The sequence below is a fragment of the Notechis scutatus genome, chromosome 6 (genome assembly GCF_049901735.1).
Source record: "Notechis scutatus isolate UNSWTSFEM ecotype Mainland chromosome 6, rNotScu1.2, whole genome shotgun sequence".
NCBI lineage: Eukaryota > Metazoa > Chordata > Lepidosauria > Squamata > Elapidae > Notechis > Notechis scutatus.
Genome location: NC_142014.1, coordinates 37,074,665 through 37,096,765, shown reverse-complemented (window position 1 = coordinate 37,096,765; position 22,101 = coordinate 37,074,665). Strand labels below are relative to the sequence as shown.

The 22,101-nt window shown below is 37.9% G+C and overlaps 1 protein-coding gene across 1 annotated transcript; it reads right to left on the bottom strand.

The window, feature by feature from the left end:
• Positions 1-463: 463 nt before the first annotated feature.
• On the bottom strand, positions 464-20,109 carry LOC113412256 (cathepsin E-like). The gene is made up of 9 exons (XM_026667741.2): positions 19,986-20,109; positions 18,719-18,896; positions 12,426-12,543; positions 10,747-10,865; positions 10,053-10,252; positions 8,842-8,961; positions 7,015-7,159; positions 4,212-4,310; positions 464-1,703 (listed from the first exon to the last, which is right to left on the bottom strand). Exons 1-9 carry the CDS (start codon positions 20,039-20,041, stop codon positions 1,512-1,514), a joined length of 1,227 nt encoding a protein of 408 aa, XP_026523526.1. The 5' UTR covers positions 20,042-20,109; the 3' UTR covers positions 464-1,511.
• Between the last annotated feature and the right edge of the window lie 1,992 nt (positions 20,110-22,101).

Sequence of the window (22,101 nt, the reverse complement as noted above, 5' to 3'; positions counted from 1 at the left end):
TCTCCAAGGAATGCATGTCATAGCTTCATTCATCTTTTGTATTGAAGGATGGGGTATATAAGATGGGCATTTAAGAAAAGCATAAAGGAAAGTTCACTATTACCTTCAGGGCCCCATCAGCAAAAAGGGACCGGTTTCATTCTACTGCCTGAGAGAATTTTTGGAATTCAGCTGCCTACATTGGAACAGAATCCACAATTTAGTGCTAAGCAGGACTTGGGTTTTCCAGCGGGTGTAAACAAAATGGTCAAATTAACTTGAAACAAAATGACTTGGAAAGTTACTTGCTTAATCAACTTTATTTGTATATCTGAAAGTCCAAAACAGATTGAACAAAAGGGGGAAATTGAGGAGAAATGATATCTCTGAACACATCTGGCTTATGAAAACATCTGGCTTATGAAACAATATCTCTGAGCACATCTGGCTTATGAAAAATAATGAAAGTGGCTGATTTGGGATGTAGGATTCTGAGGAATAAATCTTATATCAATTTCAGCAATTCTATATCTGCAATTCTATTTTTAAGGCTTCTTAACTACAATCATATTTTAATTTTTACCAAAAACAAGCGTCTCTGATTTTAATGAAACAAATTCACCTGTAAATATGTATTGGGTAGCAGTCTCAAATATCTTGCCTATCTTTAGGGCAGACAAGGGGAATCTTATCTAGCCACAAACCCAGCTAACTAATTATACCAGTGTCTGAGTCTACAGTGAGAAAATGCCTCTTCTCTCTGCTAAAGATCTGCCGCCTTTGTTGGCAATGAGGTGGGAAATGGAAAAGAATCTAACAAAGCAAGGGAAGAAACTCCATGGGCCAAATCAGGCCTGTGAGACAGTATTCCTTTACTCAGGGTTGGGAAATGATGGCTCTTTTATGACTTGTGGACTTCAACTCCGAGAATTCCTGAGCCAGCCATCATTCCCCTCCTCTGCTTTACATCAACTGTAACATAATTACTCCAGATAAGTAATTTTTCATGTACCAGTTGGGTAGTAATAATTTAATCCACAGAATAACAATAACTTTTGCCTTAGAACAAAAGTTTGTTTCTCATCTAAGTGTACTGTATATAGGATTGAAAGCTAAGACTACCATACCGTCCTTTGCACACAAAAATGAACATACATCATGATCCAAGTAAATGTAAATTAGCTAAGCCAAATGGCTCAGCTCTACGACTTTTGAAGACTTTTTTCAGCTATTTCTAATATGGCTACCTGATAGGTATTAGGGTTTCAATCATAAATAGTTCTCCAATAATTGGAGAAATAGTTTTCCAACCTGTTAACCCTGCCACATCTGACAGTCAGTAGGTTGGAAGAAGTTGCTACACCTCCATTATGACCACAGAAGGATCAGAATCAGGCTGTAAAAGTGGTCTCCCAATAGTTAAATCCTTTTACACCTTCTTCTCCCCATTCTGTCTCCACATATCAAAAGAAATTCTTGTTCATTGTGTGAAAGGCAAAATTATCAATATTATCTCTACCTATGGTGCTTTACTATTTCTGTTGATTTCTTCTCCTTCCTTTACGAGCTAATTTAGCAAAGCCAATTCTATCATGTCCACGGTCAAAAACAGTGTAAAAACCAGACATAAATACATCTCCTAGAATCCACAATGGTTCTTCATTAAAGATGAGATCCAGCGATTGGAAACCACTGAAACACAAGGCCTCATATCCGCTGTAATCCTGCCAAAGAGAAACAAAGACTGCCATTAGGTAACATGTGCGGGACCTGAAATGGAGGGCTATGGTGATGAGAAAATTTGCTGGTCCCTTTAAACTAAATGCGATGAAATTATAAGAAGAGAGTAGGTAGTTAAGAGAAGAGATGATCGTGCATTTCCTTTAATGTATGATTACCTTGTAGGATTGGGGATATTAGAATGCAAGTTATCTATAATTTTCCATTTTTGAACCAATACATTTAGTAAAAATCATTTATATTCAAATTTCATATTTTCTTATACAGCTCATCAACAATTTTGAAAACTTGTTCATGTTAATTCAACATTTGTACAATATGCATATGGACTCATGGACTCCCTCCCTCCCTTCTTTCTTTCCTTCCTTCCCCCACACCCCCCCCCTCGTCTTGTCTGTCTTTTTTTCTGCCTTTAAATTAGTCTTGACTCCTGGTGGCTTGCCTGGACTAGTCCCTACAATTTTCTTGGCAAGGTTTTTTAGAAGTGGTTTGCTATTGCCACCGTCCTAGGGCTTAGAGAGAATAACTTGCCCCAGGTCACTCAGCTAGTTTTATGATTAAGGTGGGACTGGAACTCAATCTTAGCACATTAGGCAAAATTGCAAAAAAAAAAAAAAAAATCCATTGAATCTTATGGTTGTGTTTGATCCATGTACTATAATTTCACCCCCTCTTTTTTTAATGCCTTAAAGTCAGTCTTGACTCCTGGCAACTACTTGCACAAGCCACTGAAGGCTTTTTTGCAAGGTTTTTTAGAAGTGATTTTCCATTTTCTGATTCCTAGGGCTGAGAGATGACCCAAGGTCACCCAGCTGGCTCTGTGATGGGATTAGAACTCATGGGCTTCTAGTTTCTAATCTGATGCCTCCCTCTGACCATAGTTGCCAAACTCGGTGGCCTGATTTTCCCATTGAAACATTAGCAGACTAAGTCCTAAAATATACTTGAGTTTTAAAATAATAATAAAAGTCTCAGAACTGCCCAAAATCCAGAAAAAGCAGAAAATCCTGATACCCACCCACATTGGAAGCAAGACTTCTTCCACTGTGGTCCTCACTCCCCAAAAACCTTAAATGTAACCATGAGTTGCCAAGAGACAGCCTATCTTGTGAAGAAAAGATGCCATTCAGGCAACATCTGACACACAGCTGATTCTATCAAGTAAGGTGTTATGAACTAACAAAAACTATTTAATAAAACTTATCAACCTCATGATAAGCAGGCTTGTAATCCTGCACCTTTGATTGGCCCTTGGATAGCGAACAGGGATTGGTCCTTACGGAGCAACCTGATTGGCTATTAGTTTAACATCTCTCATTGGGCAAAAGTTAAGCATTTGGACACAAGTCATTGGTTAACGGGTCAGCAGCCAGCTCTATAAAAGGGCTGCTGCTGCCCAAGGGTTTTCGCTCTGTTTTGATCCGTAATAAAGAGTTGAAGTTCACTAATTCTCTGACTCGTCTCAGTTCCTTGCACCCATGCCCAGAATATAACATAAGGTAATCAGTGTGTGCCTCTCCGGATGTTCCCAGTGGCCATGTTGGCTGAAGCTGCTTGAGATTCTGGTTCAGCTATATCTGGAGAAGAGACACCAACTGCTCTTTTCTACCTCTCCTGGAAGCCAGTTGAGGTACGCTGGATAGGCCCATTATACTCTTGCAGCCAACTTCTCACCATGGATACTTGCTCTTGGATTACCATCACATCAGTATGATCTAATCATTGTCTCTTCGTTTGGTCTCTTTTATCCTTTGAATTAGAATCTGTCAGTAGATGGATACAACTATGTATTTGGTCATTTTGCCTGTGCCTGCACTGAATCTGAGCTGAACTAATGCCTAACTATTGCATGGCTTCATGAAAGGCCAGCTTAACATAAGTATTAATCTATAATTACATATGAATAGAACAGATTAATGGAAATTCTGCCACTCAAGTCTTGGGGCAATTGGACTAGACAGCTGGGGCATAAGGCCTCTTCGTTAGACTGAGGGCAAAGGGATCCATTTGTTCCAAATATTACTGTCACCTACCTAAGGATGATTACCTCCAGAGTTCATCCTGTGTACAGTCTCATCACCAAATGAGAAAATGTATTTAATGAAGGAGAAAATAAACTTAAAGTAGGATATTCTGACTGCAAATAGGAACTGATACATAGAAGATAAGGATCAATATATAAAAAGTTCTTTGAGCTGAGTTCTGAACCCTTCCAAAATAATATTCTGTGTCAAAAATCATGCGTATGAAAATCTGCACTTATGCCCATTGTGTGATGCTAGAAAATATATTCATTATTTATTTGTTTAGCATATGGCATATCATACATGGACTATCAATATGTATTAACATTTCAACTAAATGAGTAAACTCCAATAAAATATGTTTAAAAGATCTACGACTAGGACATCTAACCATAGAAGCACAGCATCATTTATATTAAAATTATTAAGTGATAATTAAATGAGCATTATTAAAGCTTGGATACATACCTTAATTATATATTGCTTTTGTGTAATTGTGAATTCTTTCTGCCCAATGGTAAAGCTTATTGAGGGCAGACTAGAAAGTCTCCTGCAGTCCATAAGAAACTGTAACACAAATCAAAACATTCCTTGATTTAAAATTTTGGTCACCATTTATACTAACTTGTTCCAGATAATTCCTGATATCTAATGATTCATTGTATTTGAATATGGAAGTTTCATGTTTAACAGTTAATTATAACAGCAAATGCTAAGATCTGCCTTCCACAGTATAAGCCAAAGAACTGATATAGTGGCTTACTAAACACAGCATGAAAAGATACTGAAACTAGTAAAGAGGCAATATTTTATCATAAGAATGTAATCTCCCCAATTGCTTTCTTTCTGGTACAGGTGGGCATGTAACTGATGAGCACAAGGAAGTGACAAGGTTGGATAGATCTATGCTACATTCTTTGACAAGAAGCTAAAGATGCTATTGGCATAAAGTTAAACTGGCCATAAATAACAGAGAACAGGCCAAGAAAGAAATAGGGCCATACAAATCTTTGAAAGGGTAGGTAATGAACAAAGGGGAATTTCTTGAATCATTAAAATGTTCATATTGTTTGCAAGGTTGACACACTTTTGACACTGATGAACTGTCACACGAGGTAGTTTGCACAGTGTGGGCCTGTGTGCCAAGCAATTTCCTTTAAAGCTATTAAAACAGCCATGTAAGCTTTAAAAGGATGTCACTCTTTTAATGATTCAAAATAAGGTCTTACATATACATTGTGAAACACCATTCTTGGAAGTGTGCACAGCTGCCCACTAGCCATATGCCCACTAGCTATATAAGTAATATCAGCACTAATAGAAACAAGCATTATCAAGCCAGTCAGTGGACAATCAATATAGGGGATGATGTGCAAAACCAGTTGTCAAAATGGAAGTTTGAGTATAATTCTGAAGCTACATAAAAAAAGTTTATAACTTGAGCAGTTCTTTACCACTTACAAAGCCGGTGAATGTGTAAAAGATATTTAAAATGTTGGTCATGAAAGTTGCTCAAATGTACTACATTAGATTCAATTATCCTAGTCATAAAAAGACTTCACAGCGGCATCTAAACACAATTATAGTCCTCAACTATATCAGTATAGTAGAATCTTTGGTCATGACCATAATACATAACTTTGGTAACAACCCAATTTAGTCATGACCCGAACCTAATTTTGGAAATTTGGCACTTACCAAAAAAATGGCGCCAAAGGGGAAATCGGCTGTGAAAAAAAATGAATTTTTTGATCGGAACCTGATTTGATCGTGGTCAGAAGCATTTGTGACCAGAGGTTCTACTGTATCTCACAACTCATAATGATAAAAGGACAACAGATGGCAGCAAAAGGTCATAGAAACTTTTCAAAAGCAATCCACATGAATTAGGTCAACTTAATTAAATAGAAGTATAATATTTCATCTTAAACAACTTATATCCTACCACAGGACAAATGCCTCCCAAATGGTGGTATGCTTATTTACCACAAGGAAAAGAAGCTATGGATTGTTTCCCCTTCTACCAAATGTCACCAGCTAGTGGGAAAATATCCAGGCTTTGCACAAACTTTATTGGGAACTAATTGGTGACCTTCCAGCATCTATCAGTAAGTCTAAAAAAACAGGTTGAACAGTAAAAAGGAAGAGATCCAGCTTCACTGCATGAAAAAAAATAGGTGGGGGGGAAATAGCTGAAAGGAGCTGAAGAGCACATGAAGTGAAGCAGGATCTCCTCCTCTTTACTGTTCAATCTGTTTTTCAGACTTGCTGATAGATGCTGGAAGGTCAACAATTAGCTCCCAATAGGTTTTGTGCAAAGCCTGGAATCACTTTTGACAAATACTCATTTACTCTCCAGCCTTTTTTCCATTCCTCCTGAAGGCAGGCTTAGCACCTTTTTAGAAGGACATGAACTTGTTCAAAAGTAGTCAAACTAAACAGCTGAATGATGGGGAGTAGCTGCTCAAAATTCACTCACCCTTTGCCCTGCAATTTCCCCCTCCACATTTCTTAATTGTTTAAAACGTGGGTTTAGCAATCTTTTGAAAAAGTGATTAAAGCCGTGTTTAAAAGTGGCCAAACAATGACAGGCCCCTGGGAAGGACTGTGCCACGAAGCAGCAGCAGCTAGCCTCTTTCTCATTAACCCTTAAATCATTCTTCACTTTCACCATTGATCTGCTGCCCTTTGAGCCAATCAGGTCCCCAAATTGGTGGATTGGATCAGAGACATGATGGACAAAAGGGAGAGTCTGGTTTGATTGTTAAAGGTTGTTTTGCAGCCCAGTGAAAGAAGAGTGCTTAGTTTCTAGGCTGAAGAATCCTGATGAATATAGAAATAAAAATCAAGTGGTCATCCAAATGTTTGCAGCCCAGACTTACTAGCCCTAGAATGAAAAAAGCTGGCCGCTCATCTAAGCATCTTCCATTCAATACCTTTCCCATTTTCATTCTCCCATATCAGTATCCATTGCAGAAGAACATTTGCTCCAAATAAAGTGGATAAACACTCAGTAAATAATGCCAAACTCTCCCTTTAAAATTTCAGCCTCTTCCATTTCCAGCAGCTTCTATGCTGGTTTCCAGATATATTAAATATGGGCATAGTGGATAAAAGGATTATAACAAAACTTCATTGTTAATTTTGCATTTCACAAAACCTATCTTTATTTATACTTTAGTATGTCTTTTATTTTGAGAGGTCTTCTTAATATGGTTTTGTCACCATGATATCAACAATTTTTATCTTTCCAGTCTAGAATTTTATTTACCTCTCCAGTAGGACTGGGGACAGCTCCAATTTTTGCTTGTAGTTTTTTGATATCTAGTAATGGACCAGTAATAAGAGAGGTTCCTGAATCTACAATAGCTTCACAGCCATTTTTACACGCTACAATCTGTCCCTGGATTTTCACACTGCATTATTGGATGTGGAAAGCATAAAGGGATGGGGGAGGAGAGTAAACATCATTAATCAAGAAGCAGACTGAAAGTAATCGGAATACATAAATACAAAAACAAACAAAATTAAATAGGTGTTTGAAAAAGTCAACCTCAGTTCTTTTCTCTCTCCCTGCATTACATACACACACACACACACACACACACACACACAAAATCTGTACATTAATATCATTTGGATTTTTGCATTCAGTATTGTCAAGAGAAAGTAAGGCTGCAATCTCATACTTGCCTATTTCAAAATCCTGTGGTAAGATTTATGCTTCAATAAATATGTATTGAATTATCCTCTAACCCATGCAAATATCTGCCCACCTAGCAGTTCAAAAGTATGCAAATCAGTGGTGGGATTTTAAAAAATGTTACTACCGGTTCTGTGGGCGTGGCTTGGTGGGCGTGGCAGGGGAAGGATACTGTAAAATCTCCAGTCAGAGGTGGTATTTGCCAGTTCTCCAAACTATTAAAAATTTCCGCTACCGGTTCTCCAGAACTGACCAGAACCTACTGAATACCACCTCTGATGAAAATGTGAGTAGATTAAAAGATACACTTTGTTGGGAAGGTAACAGCATTCCATGCATCTTTGATGTATCGCCATGCTGGCCACATGTCCATAGAAACTGTCATCGGACAACACTGGCTCCCTCGGCCATGAAACGGAGATGAGCACTGTGTCCCTGAGTCAGACACGACTGACAGGGAAACTTTTACCTTTTACCATGAAATATCTAACTTATTTTATTATAAGAGGAGCACAAGAAAAATATGCTTCTGGTTTTTTAAAAAACAGAAAATCACAAATATGCAGTGATAGTCAAATAAAACATCTAGGCCATACTTTCTATGTTTCCCTTCTTTTGAAAAAATTTCTATAGGTAAACATATTAAAAGAAAATTATACTATATGTATAATTATATTATGTATTAACTAATTATATGTAGTTAAATTGAATATGCTCTGCATTCACAGCCCCTCGGACTCTGAGGTCCAGAGTGATTGATAAAGATTCAGCCACAGAGGAAGCAACTCCATAGATTGGAGAAACTTGGCAGGAAACAAGACAACAGAAGAGCCGATGCTGAGAACTCAGCTATTGCAGCTCTGTGTTTTATTCATTTATTTATTTAGAACATTTATATGGTTGCCTGGTCACTGTCAGTGGATGGCTTACAAAAAATAAGCCCCTGTATTGTCCTTCTTTCCCGATAGTAGACGCCGAAAACAGTTTTTCAGGCCTTAAATCTGCCTCTGACTATGCCATGTTTGGAACTCAATGTCTCTTGCCTTGTTTGTTCGATTTGTCGCTGTTTAGTGGATTCCTGGTCTTGATCTATACTAAGCCTGTGTCTGTATTTATAGTTGCCATCATAATATACTAATTACCAATATATTGATAAAAAGGACTCTTATCTTTAAAAAAAAAAATCTTCCTGAGCTCATATATTACTGGACTGTAGTAGGCAATCCTGCTTGTTATCTTGTTGGCTGGCAGCCAACAATGCAGGCCCAGAAAATTGCTTCTCATATTCAAACATAAGCATAATATTTATGGATTGGCTGTGGTTCATCTGCTTCATCAAGAGTCAGAAGTTGTTTTTGTATGCCTACCTCAAGGTTTCTGTTTTAGCAAACTTACTTTTCAAGAGGAATCTGCCAGTACATTTTCCGACTGACAGGAATCCAATGCATGGGTCCATGGTAGAGTGAATGGTCTATGCCTCCAAATATCAATTCACCGCCATCCTCGGTGCCATCTCTGAAAAGATGAAATGCATTATGCTGATGGGCAAGACGTGGTTGTTAAACCCAATGAGAACACAACTGGGACTCAGAGGAGATATTTGAAATAAATTAGGGAGGGTAAAGAAATCTGTTATGGATTTATTTTCAAAAAATGGAATCACCTGCCAAAATGGAAACTATTATAGCATGAATTATCAGTTATTAAAATCTACCTCAAAGTATTGCTCAGATCATAACTGCATATAAAATGGTGCATATTAGGGGAAGTTCCATGCAGTGCATATATATTTGGAAATATCAATAATACAGATTATTATAATACAAATAAGGGGATGTGGTGGCTCAGTGGCTAAGACGCTGAGCTTATCGATCAGAAAGGTCAGCAATTCAGCAGTTCGAATCCCTAGCACCACGTAACTGAGTGAGCTCTTGTTATCTGTCCCAGCTTCTGCCAACCTAGCAGTTCGAAAGCATGTAAAAATGCAAGTAGAAAAATAGGGGACCACTTTGGTGGGAAGGTAACAGCGTTCTGTGCATTTTGCCAGCCTCAGAGATGTCTTCAGACAGCACTGGCTCTTCGGCTTTGTAACGGAGATGTGCACTGCCCCCTAGAGCCGGAAATGACTAGCACATGCCTGAGGGGAAGCTTTACCTTTATAATGCAGATAATTGGAGAGCTGTATACAGATATAAGTAGGGAAATATGCTTATAGGACATGTAATAATTTATTCTTAGAAAAAGTTGTTCATAGAAAAATGGATATTTTTTTAAAAAAATACAGAGCTTTAATCAAACAGGCTGAAAGTTGCCATGTAATCGTGTTTTGATTTGGTGGTTTATTTTGAGAGAAAACCTATTTTCCAACTGTATTTATCTCAGAGCTGTGAATAGTGTTTCCCAGAATATATAATGCAGAATTGGATAAATCAATCATCTTCCTGTACATGTATTATTCTTTTGACACAGAGCTGGACCATTCCCCAAAAGAGTCAATGCATGAGAATTAAATAACTCTTGAATAGATGTTGATCAATTGATGCATCTATTTCTCCACCGTTTGTATATATTAATGTTCTCTCTTCTTTTCACATGCAAATACTGACCTGTTCAGAAAGAAGGAAAACACAGGCTCTTCAACCAAATTCTGCCTCATCATATTGTCAAAGACTGGAACAGCATCCATCACTGACAAGTTAGGGTATGCCAAGCCCAACACCCCATCAAAATGTGCAGAGACAAAAGTGTTGCCTGGCTCCAAGAGAGATTCACCAAAGTCTTGGGCCTCAATGGAAATGTTGCTAATCTGTTCATTGATTGTAAAAGAAAAACAGTAGGAAAAAGATACTATAGCTGCATATAGTAGGAACCATTTCAAGGGAAATATTGTTTTATTTAGATTTTATTCTACCCTTTTCATCTACAATTCATGGCAACAAGCATACCATCACTCCTTTTTTCTCATATTTTCCCCACAACAACCCTGTGAGCTCATTGGGCTGAGAAAGAGTGACTGGTCCAAGGACACCAAGCCAGTTTCTCATGCCTAAAATGGGACTAAAAATAATCGTTTCCTGGTTTCCAGGCCAACATCTTAACCACTATACCAAACTGGCTCTCAGTTGTTTCCCTGGGATATTATTATTCCTAGCTTCCCTGACCAGATAATGCCTATTTTAGTATAATTCTTTTTAAAAGAGAATTGGTCTCTTTTATCTCCAGCAATTTATTTTGTAATTCTAGTACTATGCACATTCTCAGAAAATATTAAACCCTTAAAGATAACCGCAATTCTCTCACCTGGACCACATCTTTGGAACAAATGCCCATGAGGTGCCCAGTACCGTACCGCAGAGAAAAGTGTCGCCCTCCATGCTGATAGGAATGTGACAGAAATGGCTCAAATTGGTTGTGATTTACTGTAAAAATAAAATTTGATCTTAATCCATTTACTTCTTCTGGAATGTAGGATTAACTTTAAAAAATTTTTTTTTCAGAAAAGAGAAACATGGGATCAAATTATCTGGCAAAAAGCAGAGCAACTCTTTAATTAAGCCGAATAAGGCAGCGGGTCAATGACAATTCATCATGGTCAACTCACCATGGCCAACTCACTACAGCCCAGGGGTCTCCAACCTTGGCAACTTTAAGCCTGGCAGACTTCAACTCCCAGAATTCACCAGCCAGTCTTGCCAGGCTTAAAATTGCCAAGGTTGGAGACCCCTGCTACAGCCAACTCACCACAGCCAATTTGCCATGGCCAACTTACCTTGGGACAATTGCTGTGGTACAAGATTTACATTAATATCAAAGAAATGGTGGAATAGAAAAATTAAAGAAAGGATGCAAAAGGAGGGACAAAATAAAATGTGAATGACAAAAATTTATTTATTTTAAACAATTAAATTGAATTGATAAATTGTTCCATAGCAAGTTGGCCATGAAGAGTTGCTGTGATTAGTTGGCTGTGGCAAGTTAGCCCATTCCAGAGGCAGCTGCTTTATGTGACAGAGGCTAAGGACAAATTGAACTTCATGGAGGACCCATGAAGTCTATTCAGTTTCTGTATATGTTATGGAAGAATATCACCACCTTCTTTATTCAGAGATACATATTGTGGTGTGACCTTGGCAAAGCTGATATTTGGATCTGAACGTTACTAAAATTCTCCTCCCAAGGGAAAGGTTTAAAAGTGTTTCCAACTCACTTCAAATCTAGTATCTTTACTGAAAGCATCAATGAGAAACTTTGCAGCTAAATAAGGCCGAAATAAATGGGAAATATCAGGAGAGAAGAAATCTCAAAGGGGCAGGGGTGTGGGATTCTACCAGTTCACACCTATTCGCTAGAACCGGTTGTTAACATTCTAAGCAGTTTGGAGAACTGGTTGTTAGAAGAAATTACTGGCCTAATCCTGTAAGGAAGGCAGAAAGGAAACATTCTGGTGTTGCTTACAGAAACTGCCTCTCTGTTAACCCTTATTACATTCTTGGCAGGACTAGACTTCCTGTCTCAGGAACTTCTCTGGAATTTTTTCCCCTTCTTTTGCTGGTACTTTGCTTGTGTAGAGTGACCATTCAAAGTTACAATGGCACTGAAAAATGTGACTTATGACCATTTTTCACACTTACGACTGTTGCAGCACCCCCACAGTCATGAGAAGCCAGGCGAGGAGATGCGTGCCTCGATGTGAGTGATATTGAGTTGGCCACACCCAGCCAATAACATGACCACCAAGCCATGCCCCCCCAGTCACATGACCACCAAGCCACGCCCACCACCTAAGCCACGCCAACAGAACCAGTCATTAAAAATTTTGAATCCCACCCCTGCAAAGGGGGTTCCATATCCATGAGAGAACTTTGCATTAGATGAAGTCATGAATTAACAATTCTTTCCCTTAGTTTCCTGTATGACAAAATTAGGACTTTTCTTTGTTGATTTTATTTAAGTTCTTGAATGATGTAAATATTTCTTACAACAAGCCTCATTCATGCAATATTTTGATGGTATCCAAAAATCAGCAGATCCAGTGTCTAATATCACAGAGAATGTCTGCGGGGGAGTCCCAATGCTCACTTTTCCATAGTATTGGGCCTAGGGAAAAAAAGGCATTCATCATTCAGTAATTAGTCACCTACCAAATTCCAACTTGCTCTAAACTCTTTTGAGTTCTAAGGCTTTGGCCCAGACATCTTGTAAGAAAGGACAGCTCATAGATAGCCTTCTCAACTCTAAATAGCAATAGCACTTAGATTTACATATCGCTTCACAGTGCTTTACAGCCCTCTCCACTGAGTCAGCATATTGCTCCCAACAATGAGGGTCCTCATTTTACTGACCTCAGAAGGATGGAAGTCTGAGTCAACCATTTTTTTTTTCAAAAAAGTTTTTTTTATTTCACTCTACATATAACAACAACACATTAACAGTGTGGCATCAATATACCATACATCTCTCATTACCTATATTTATATTAATTCATAATTCTTCAATGTTTATTTTCAACCATAGTCTCTCCAAATGCCTACCACCATATCAATTAAACATACCTAGTGATTCCATTATTCATTTTCCTCCCTGTTTTCATTTTATTTTTTAAATAAAAAAATTCTCATTTGGCAAGCAGTGTGGTTTCAGGTTTCACCTCTCAATACAAACATGAACATAGTTACCTATTCATATTATTTCATATTACATATTTCATATTTCATATTGCATCATCCTTATCATTTATTAAATATTAATCTTATCCAATCCCAATTCATGTTCTAATATCTTGTTTCACAATGTTATTTTTATTCAATTCCAAATCCTGTTATATCTCCTTCCATTTTTCTTAGTATATTCTCATATCTTATTTTACAATGTTATCTAAGATTCTCATCTTCTTTCTATTGTCATTTCTCATATTATTATTTTTTCCCCATCAAATTTGTCATTTTATCAGTCCTCATCTGTAAACATAATTGTCCCCTCTAGTTAATAATTCGAGCTAACCACCTTCATTCTCCTTAATATTAATCTCCCTATCTAATATAAAACACAAATATATATATATATATATATATATATATATATATATATATATATATATATATATATATTCTCAGATTCCGCATTATATTTTCTCTATAAATCATTTATACATTACAAAATATTATTTTCAATATATTCTTATACATCACAACATATTATCTTGCAGAATCCCCTTCCCTTATCCCCTTTTTTCCCCCCATTATCTCTCACTCTATGGGCAATGTGCCTTCTTTTCATCCTTGTTTGTTTCCTGTTCCTCTTTATTTTCTGGTCCTTTCTCTTAATTCCCTTTTTTCCCATTCTTATTCCCCTCCTTTTCTCATTCCAATTATTAAACTTTTCTCTCTCCCTCCTTTGATTTTTCTTTTGCACTCCCTTTTTCTGCTTTTTCCCTCTCTCTTTAACCATTTTCCGAACCATTCTCCCTTTTATCATCCCATCAGACCACAAATTTTTAATTCTAATTACCTTTCCCCCCTGCTTAAATAATTGTTGTTCGTTTTGTTCTTCTAAGTTTGCTTCTTCTTTATAGAACTCCTCCCCCTCTGGTTATTGTGTTCTTGTGTATGCTGAGTCACCATTTCCAATTTCTGTAGTATATAATTACACATTTCAAGTTTAATTTTTATCATGTCCCTTGTATCTTGCATGTCCGATCTTATGTCTTGTAAGTCCAGTCTTATATCAACAAATAGCTCCTCCATTATATCTTCTCTCTTCCTTAATAGCTGAAATCCTCTTCTTTAATAGATATATTTAGTCCCAGAGTCCAGTATATTATTTCAGCCAATATCTTTTGAGTTTATTTTCAACAATTCATACTCTTGAGTCTTTATTTCGGGTCTTCTAATTGGTCCTTTCCCAACTGTTTCCCAAATTACTGGGTGGTTCTATGACAATATTAAAGTTCCTTTTATTTTCTTTTAAGTTCCAAAGTCCAAACTGTCAAAAAGACCAGACACTCTTTTTAAAACACACTAAAGTTTTCCTGTACCATCAGGTGGTGCTCTTGAGTCTTTTTCTCTTTAACTTTCTTTGTTGAATATAATATTTTTATTAAGTTCTCAAATTTCAATCATTAGCTATTATTTCTTTTCTTTTCAACACACTCAATTCCAGCATTTAGTCATGCCCTTTAAGTACCCACAGTTCAATATATATCCAATTTGATTTCTAAACCTTTGTTGTGTTAAAGTATTTTCCTTTAAAATTCTCCTCCAAATTAATCCAATACAATAATCCAATCCAAATTGATAAAATCCAGTTTCTTTCTCACTTTCTCTGGTTGCCGCTTCCACACACTTTCCTCCAGAATAACCCTTTAATTTGATACCGGGGTACCTCAAAAGCAATGTCCTTTGCCCGGTTCACACTCTGCTCACTACTTCTCTGCTCCAGCACAAAACTTAGTTTCCCAGAGTGTTCTTCATCTTTGCGGTGGCCATTTTGGGACCACCACTGCAACTGGCCTTTGGGAGGGATTTTCCTGTCAGGGAGGGGAGTTGCAGCTCCCCTCGACCCTCCAGGCAATTTCTCCCTTCTTCACCACCTCACCAAGGTGGCTCCGGTCCCGATCGGGACCCTCCAGCAAGTGAGCTCGGGTGAAACCACACACGATCGTGGATTGCTCATTGACTCCGATGAGGAACAAACCAGAAGTCTAGGCTGAGTCAACCATGAGCCTGGTGAGACTTGATCTGCCAAATTGCAGGCAGCCAGCAGGCAGCAGAAGTAGCCTGCAGTACTGCATTCTAACCACTGCATCACCGCATAAAACATGAACATGACTTGTTCTTGACGAAGTCTTAGGCAGATCCTGTTAATCACCTGGAGAATTGGGGGGGGGGGGGTTGAAACTCTGATACCTATAATTCCAGCTTCAACTTTAGAATTATTATTTTGTAAACACAAATGACAAGTTTTGGGTTTAAAAAAGTAATTGGTTCCATTGTGTTCTCTGCTCTCTAATTGGCTTCTATCTGTGATTAGTGGACCCTGTAAGTCTGATAAAAGCACTTAATAAAACTCATAAGCCTGAAGTCAAACATACTATTAGCACAGACAATGTTACAATAACCTCAGATAAAGGGAGTGGATTTTTGCTAATTCTTTCATTTCCATGTTTAACTCTATTTGCTTTCCAGGCCTTAAGGGGGGCGGGGGGAAACATCCAGGAAGCATAGGAGGAATTAACAAAAACTCTTCCATTAATGGGAATCTTTTGACATCAAATATCTTTTTAGGAAATCAGTGCACATTTGGATTTGTATTATTATATTTTTATTATTTATTTGTTCACCTGTTTTTCATTTGTATTATAAATGTAAACCATAAAATAATTTGAACCCAACATTTCTGCTCACAAAATGGGTTTTGCCCATTTTTATTTCCCCATAGTTTATTTTGGTTCATGAAAGCTTTTCCTATAGGTTTGAGGAGGATGCTTGAGACAACCCCAAAAGGTTGTATGGGAAGCAAGGGTGCTGTAGAAAAGAGAAATAGTAAAAGAAAGATCAGTGTATGGCAGCTCACACAAGGCTCAGGAAAGGCATTTCGAGCAATACAGGAGTACCATTGTACTCATACTGCACACTGAAATACTGTGGGCAGGGTGGGAAATACCTTGTGGGGTCTGAATCCAAATCAATAAAATCAACTCCGCTATTGGTTTTACTTAAGTCAGTGTAATACAACTTGATCGTGTGCTTTGTGAGGTGCATATCTGTTTCTATACAAATAGTGTATGAAGTATTTTTTAAAAAAATTCTAGCTATATTCTGTCATTATGTCCATATGGCACTCAATAAAGCATAAAGATATTTAAAATGTTTAAAAAGTTATTGTAACTAATTAAAATTGAACATGCCTGACTCATAGGAAGGTCTAACTGCTATTCTAAAACTGGAAAAAGTGGAGACTGGGCTAAATTCCTAGGTGCAGCATGGATGTTGGGTAGGGAAGGGTCTTTCCCACATGTATAACAGGATCTCAGAGAGTAAGAGTGTCAGAAGAGAACCTGTTATCCTGATTTAATAGGTTAGGCATTAAACAGAATCTGATATAACAGATTAGGTCACAGGTAATCAGGGACTTTTTTTTGTTTTTGTTTAGGGCAGGGTGTCAAACTTGATTTCATTGAGGGCCACATCAGGATTGTGTTTGACCTTGGAGGGCTGGGTAGGTGTGGCTGGGGTGGGCATGGCCAGCTCAACATCACTCATGGGGGGGCACCTGTGGTAGCCTGGGTGGGGCTGGGGGATCCATTGTCTCCAGCAAAGGAAGGCGAGACCAGGAAGAACACCAAACCCTTGTTCTCCAGAGGAGCCTTGCTGTCTGCTGGTGGCCAAGGGCTAAGGCAGGACTTCCCTTCCTTCCTTCCTTCCTTCCTTCCTTCCTTCCTTCCTTCCTTCCTTCCTTCCTTCCTTCCTTCCTTCCTTCCTTATTTACTTACTTAATTCCTTTTCTTCTTTTTCCTTCCCTCTTCATTCTCCTTCCCTCTTCCTTCCACTCGTTCGTTCTTTTTCCTTCCTTGCTCTCTTCCCATCTTTTTTTTCTTTTTCTTTCCTCTTTCTCCTTTCCCGGATGCATCTTGGATGCTCAAATGCAAAAGGGGAACATTTCTCCTTTTGTTTTATTTTGCTTTTAGTTTGTTTTCCTAGCCCTCTGCCAGAGAAAACGGAGCCCCGGGGACCACATGTGGCTCCCTGGGTCCCGTTATCGGCCTGAACTGAAGCCCTCTGCCAGCCCCATTTTCAGCCTGGACAGCTTCCTGAAGCTCTCTGCCAGTGAAAACGAAGCCCAGGGGTGGCCATGTGGCCCCGGGCTCTGTTTTCACTGGCAGAGGGCTGCAGGAGGCCATCCAGGCCAAAAACAGGACTTAGGAGGGCTGTGCCCAAGCTCCATTTTCGCTGGCAGAAGCGCCATGGGCCAGTCCTTCACCATTTCCATGGCTGCCCCCATGTGACAGAATTAAGCACCTTGCAGACTGGATCCAGCCCACGGACCTTGAGTTTGATACCCCTGGTCTAGGGTTTTTAATGTTAAAACCACTACTTTAAATGGTGCCAGAAAGTAACTGCCAAGCACTGCAGATTTTTAATATGGAATCATTTTACTTTCAATCATCTGCACTTATTAGCTACCCGGCTATTTTACACCAATTGCAGCTTTATACGCTTCTCAAGGATTGCCCAACATGAAGTACTTTACAGTAGAAAGTTAGCCCTGGAAACTTTGGCCAAGCCTATCGACTCAGGAATGGTTAGATAAGGCACAGTGCAAATACACTCTTTGCTGTCACTGTCACACGAGAACCCAAAGCTCTTGGGAAGGAGTTGAAAAGCAAATGTTTAGTTCATTTGGCTTCATCCAGCCCACTCTCAAACTTAAGCAACTCTCAGGAAGATCAGAGCATCCTGTACAAATAGCTGCAGAGCTGGGTGTCATCAGCATACCAGTGTGATATCTCATTCCAAAGCTCAGTCTAAATGAACTCTGCCAGCAATTTTATTTTTTTCTGAAGGTTGAAAATAATCCTGAAGTTGATTTTTTTTTAAAGTGAACCATTGAATCTGAGATGTCAAGAGAGGATCAGTCACTGTTGCTTTCAGAGGTTTATCAGGATTCCTCTCCTTATCAGTCCACTCTCCCTGTCAGCTCAGAGACTACCATAACCACAGCTCACAATCTATTTTTAGGAATTATTCATCACTGGCATCTGCTAGATTATGACATGATTGTGTGTGCCAACAATATTAGTGAGTTTAAGTGTTATAAGTGTCTGGTATTTTCATTGCTTTGATTGGTGAATCCCATTTTGCATAATATGTTGGTCTAGGGCTAGGCAAAAGGTCTCATTAAAGAAGCCAGAAAAGGGCAGTTGCAGAAGTTTCCATTCCTCTCAACACAATACAACAATGGAAGGAAAACTCTCACTCCATGGATGGAAGCAAATGCTGATGACACCTTCAAACTAAACTTTTTAAATTATAATCTTTCACCATGCCCAAAAAGAAGTTATTTTTATGCAGTTCAGATTCAAGTGCAGCATGATAGATAATGACAGTTACAAAAAATGGACTAAAGTTAAGTTCAGAGCACAACAACTAAAGGGGAAAACTCTGTGGGCCTTCCTTCCCTCTGGTGCCCTAGGTCTATGCTTATTTTGCTTACTGGTTGACCCAGAGCTGTCTCAGGCTGTTCTTTTCATTCTATTTTCTACAAACATACTCACATTCATGTAATCATGAAGCTTTTCTTTTGCAGTTCTCATGGACAAAAAAATATCAGATGGAAAGCAAGGGTGGTACCTCCGAGCAAAACTTTCAGGCACATTATTCCTCCAAAATTGCTCCAGTTGTCCTCCTTTTCGAAGTACAGTTTGGATAGAATTAAACTGAACTAGTGGAATCCTGATTGAACAATATAAATATAGATTTGAATGTTGACACTGCCATTTACCAAATGTCAGGATTTGCACTGTTTTCCTGCTTCGAGGCTCAGTGAACGGATACAATGGCATTATCAATGTACACTATGGGTAGGCTTTATCTCTTTGGTTTAATTGGACATACTCACTGGACATGAACTATTTAGACCTTGCCATTAGAAAAGGTGGCCACAGACATATAATAAGTACGCTCCCTGTGACATGCAATCCATCTAGGAGATGATGGTCTGGAATGCAGTATGGGGCACTCTCTGTCTGTTCAACCTGGAAGACCTCAGGCTTTAGAAGTGTGTCTTAGCCTTCGTAGCAACACTATCTGGAGCTGAGGGAGACTCACTGTTGGTCTATCCAAATGGACCCTCCTTCAGCCTCTAAAACAGGGGTGTCCAACCTTGGCAACTTTAAGACTTGTGGACTTCAACTCCCAGAGTTCCTCAGCCAGCAAAGCTCTGAGAGTTGAAGTCCACAAGTCTTAAAGTTGCCAAGGTTGGACACCCCTGCTCTAAAACATTAATTCCAGAAAGTGGGGGAAACAACAGGATAGTTTGGGGAAGAAGAAAATTATGATGAAACTTTAGAAAGAGTGAGTAAAATATAAATGCGTTTATAACCAGCCCCCCTCCACACACACACACAAAAAAATCAGATGCTGCTTCTTTGTACTACCATCTTTTTTTCTTCTTTCTTTCTTTTTCTATTTTCTTTGTTTTTTCCTAATATTTTATTTGCAATAAAGATTTGTTATATTCCTAACATCTAAGAGACTCAGTAGGAGATATCTACATGGATCACCTACTTCCATAGCAGATAAATTAGGTTTAGTGATTAAATATTCTGGCCTTGTAAAAAAAGGAATTTTAAAAATTGGATTCATGTGATTCATTTTGGTATTGCCAGAAGTGAAAACTATAGTAGCATCATTCCCTAATAGATTCTGACATCATTTAAACACCATAAAGTTTTCTAAGGAAGCTTTGAAGGAAAACAGATAAATTTTGTTCATATTGCTGCATATACACACAAATATGAATGCTCTGAAATTCTTTCTTACCTTATCAGAGCAGTCATGAACGGAATACAAACCAGAGTTATTAAGAGAACCTTCATGCCTTCGGTGTATTGAAAATGAAAATGCAGCTGATTTCTTGGAGCATTTGCTCTTTTATGTGTCAGGGTGGTTCACTGGAACACAATCAACTATTGATGAGTCAATAGCTGTTTGGCAGGACATCTGCAATATGCTGTAAAAGCACAGTTGTTTTATGTAAATATTATAACCTGATAGGGGTGGGCAGACCCAAAATGGGATCTACTGGTAGATCACTGAACTATTATGATTTATCAATCGTTGTTTTATCTTATGATTTATGAGTGTATCTTATGGTTTATGATCTATGACTTATCACTTTATTTGTATGTACATTGAGAGCTTATGCACTGGACACAAATTCCTTGTGTGTCCAATTATACTTGACCAATAAAGCTATTCTATTCTATTCTATTCTATTCTATTCTATTCTATTCTATTCTATTCTAATAGATAATAGATCAGCACATTTTTTGACACAAATTAGTTTAACAATAGTTGCTGCCTAATTGCATACAGGTCACTGAAAGCCTTTTCTCCAAGTCTAAGTGAGTATGAATCACTTGTGACCAAACATCTGAAGGAAGGTCCCAAAGGTGCTTTTTCAAGAGGCAACTGGACTTTCTATACGTCCAGTTACCCCTTGAAAAAGCACCTTTGGGGAGATAGCATGGTGGCCCTTTGCACAAATACAAACCCACAAGAATTAGATAAAATATGGCTAGGAGAGGAAAAGAAAACAATTAGTAAAACATAAATATCTTTTGGACTACAAATTAAAAGAAGAAACAGTTACAGAATCTATGATAATTTGGGCTAAAAACGTGGGTCATAGTATTGAATTAGATAAGTGGAAACACATTTGGCAAACAAATTACAAATTAACCATGTCAGTCTCGTATAAAGAAAACTTATATAAAATGGTTCATCGCTGGCACGTACCTCCTGCGAGACTGGCTAAGATGTTCCCCAACCTACCAGCCAATTGTTGGAAATGTAACTATGCACAAGGAACATATTTTCACATGTGGTGGACTTGCCCATGTGCTCAGAAATTTTGGAGAAATATTAGAAATTGGATTTTAAATATAACAAAACAAAATTTAAAACTTGAACCCTAAACCTTTCTGCTAAGTATGATAGATTCAAACATGGAGAAAAAATATCAATATTTAATTTTGCATATCATAACTGCGGCCAGAATAACCTATGCACAAAACTGGAAACTGTCTTCCATTCCTTCAGAGGATATGGTAATTTAAAAAATACATGAATGTGCTGAGATGGATAGCCTAACCAAACTGTTAAAAAATAAACAAGATAGTGACTATTATGAAATATGGAACATTTGGTGTGAAACAAAAGGTAATATTTGATATTTGGATAAGTTATGGAAAAGATAGTAGAAGTGCATTTAATCACAAACTATATAGAGAAATTAAAACATTAAAAGAACGAAGGAGTTATTGTAACAAGGCAGATCACGTCAATGATAAAGAAAATTTTTTTAACCATTGCTCAATATATGCTGTAAAATGTATATATATGTATATGTGTGTGTGTGTGTGTGTGTGTGTTGATTTGTCTTTTAAATGTATGTCAAATAAATGTTTTTTTCTAGAATAAAAATTAATAAAAAAAGAAAAAAAAGAAAAAGCATCTTTGGGACAACAATGACCTGGATGACTGAGAATCTCCATAGACATCTGAAGGAAGGTTGTTGTTTTTTCTGGAGCATCCTTCACAGCTATTGACCAAGTTCTTTTAAGAGGTTGGGCACCTGTGAGTTATTTTCTGGAGAAATATATTGCATTTATGAATTATAAGAGAATGTTATTCTCTTATAATTGGAAGAGTTGGAAGGGACCTTGGAGGTCTTCTAGTCCAACCCCCTGCTCAAGCAGGAGACCCTTCCCCGTTTCAGACAAATGGTTGTGTAATCTCTTATTTAAAATTTCCAGTGTGGAGCATCCACAACTTCTGGAGGCAAATCATTCCATTGATTAAATGTTGTATTTGAAATATCATATAGCTAAATGGTTTATGTTTCCCTCTTCTCTTCAATTCGTCTGATTCTCAG

Excerpts from the sequence above, each read along its gene's own strand:
- LOC113412256 (XM_026667741.2), bottom strand. The coding sequence starts at position 20,041 with ATGAAGGTTCTCTTAATAACTCTGGTTTGTATTCCGTTCATGACTGCT. Across the intron at positions 12,544-18,718 it reads AGCTTCATGATTACATGAAT|GCCCAATACTATGGAAAAGT; the intron begins GTGAGTATGTTT and ends TTTTTTCCCTAG. Across the intron at positions 1,704-4,211 it reads AAAAGCAATATATAATTAAG|GATTACAGCGGATATGAGGC; the intron begins GTATGTATCCAA and ends TCTCTTTGGCAG.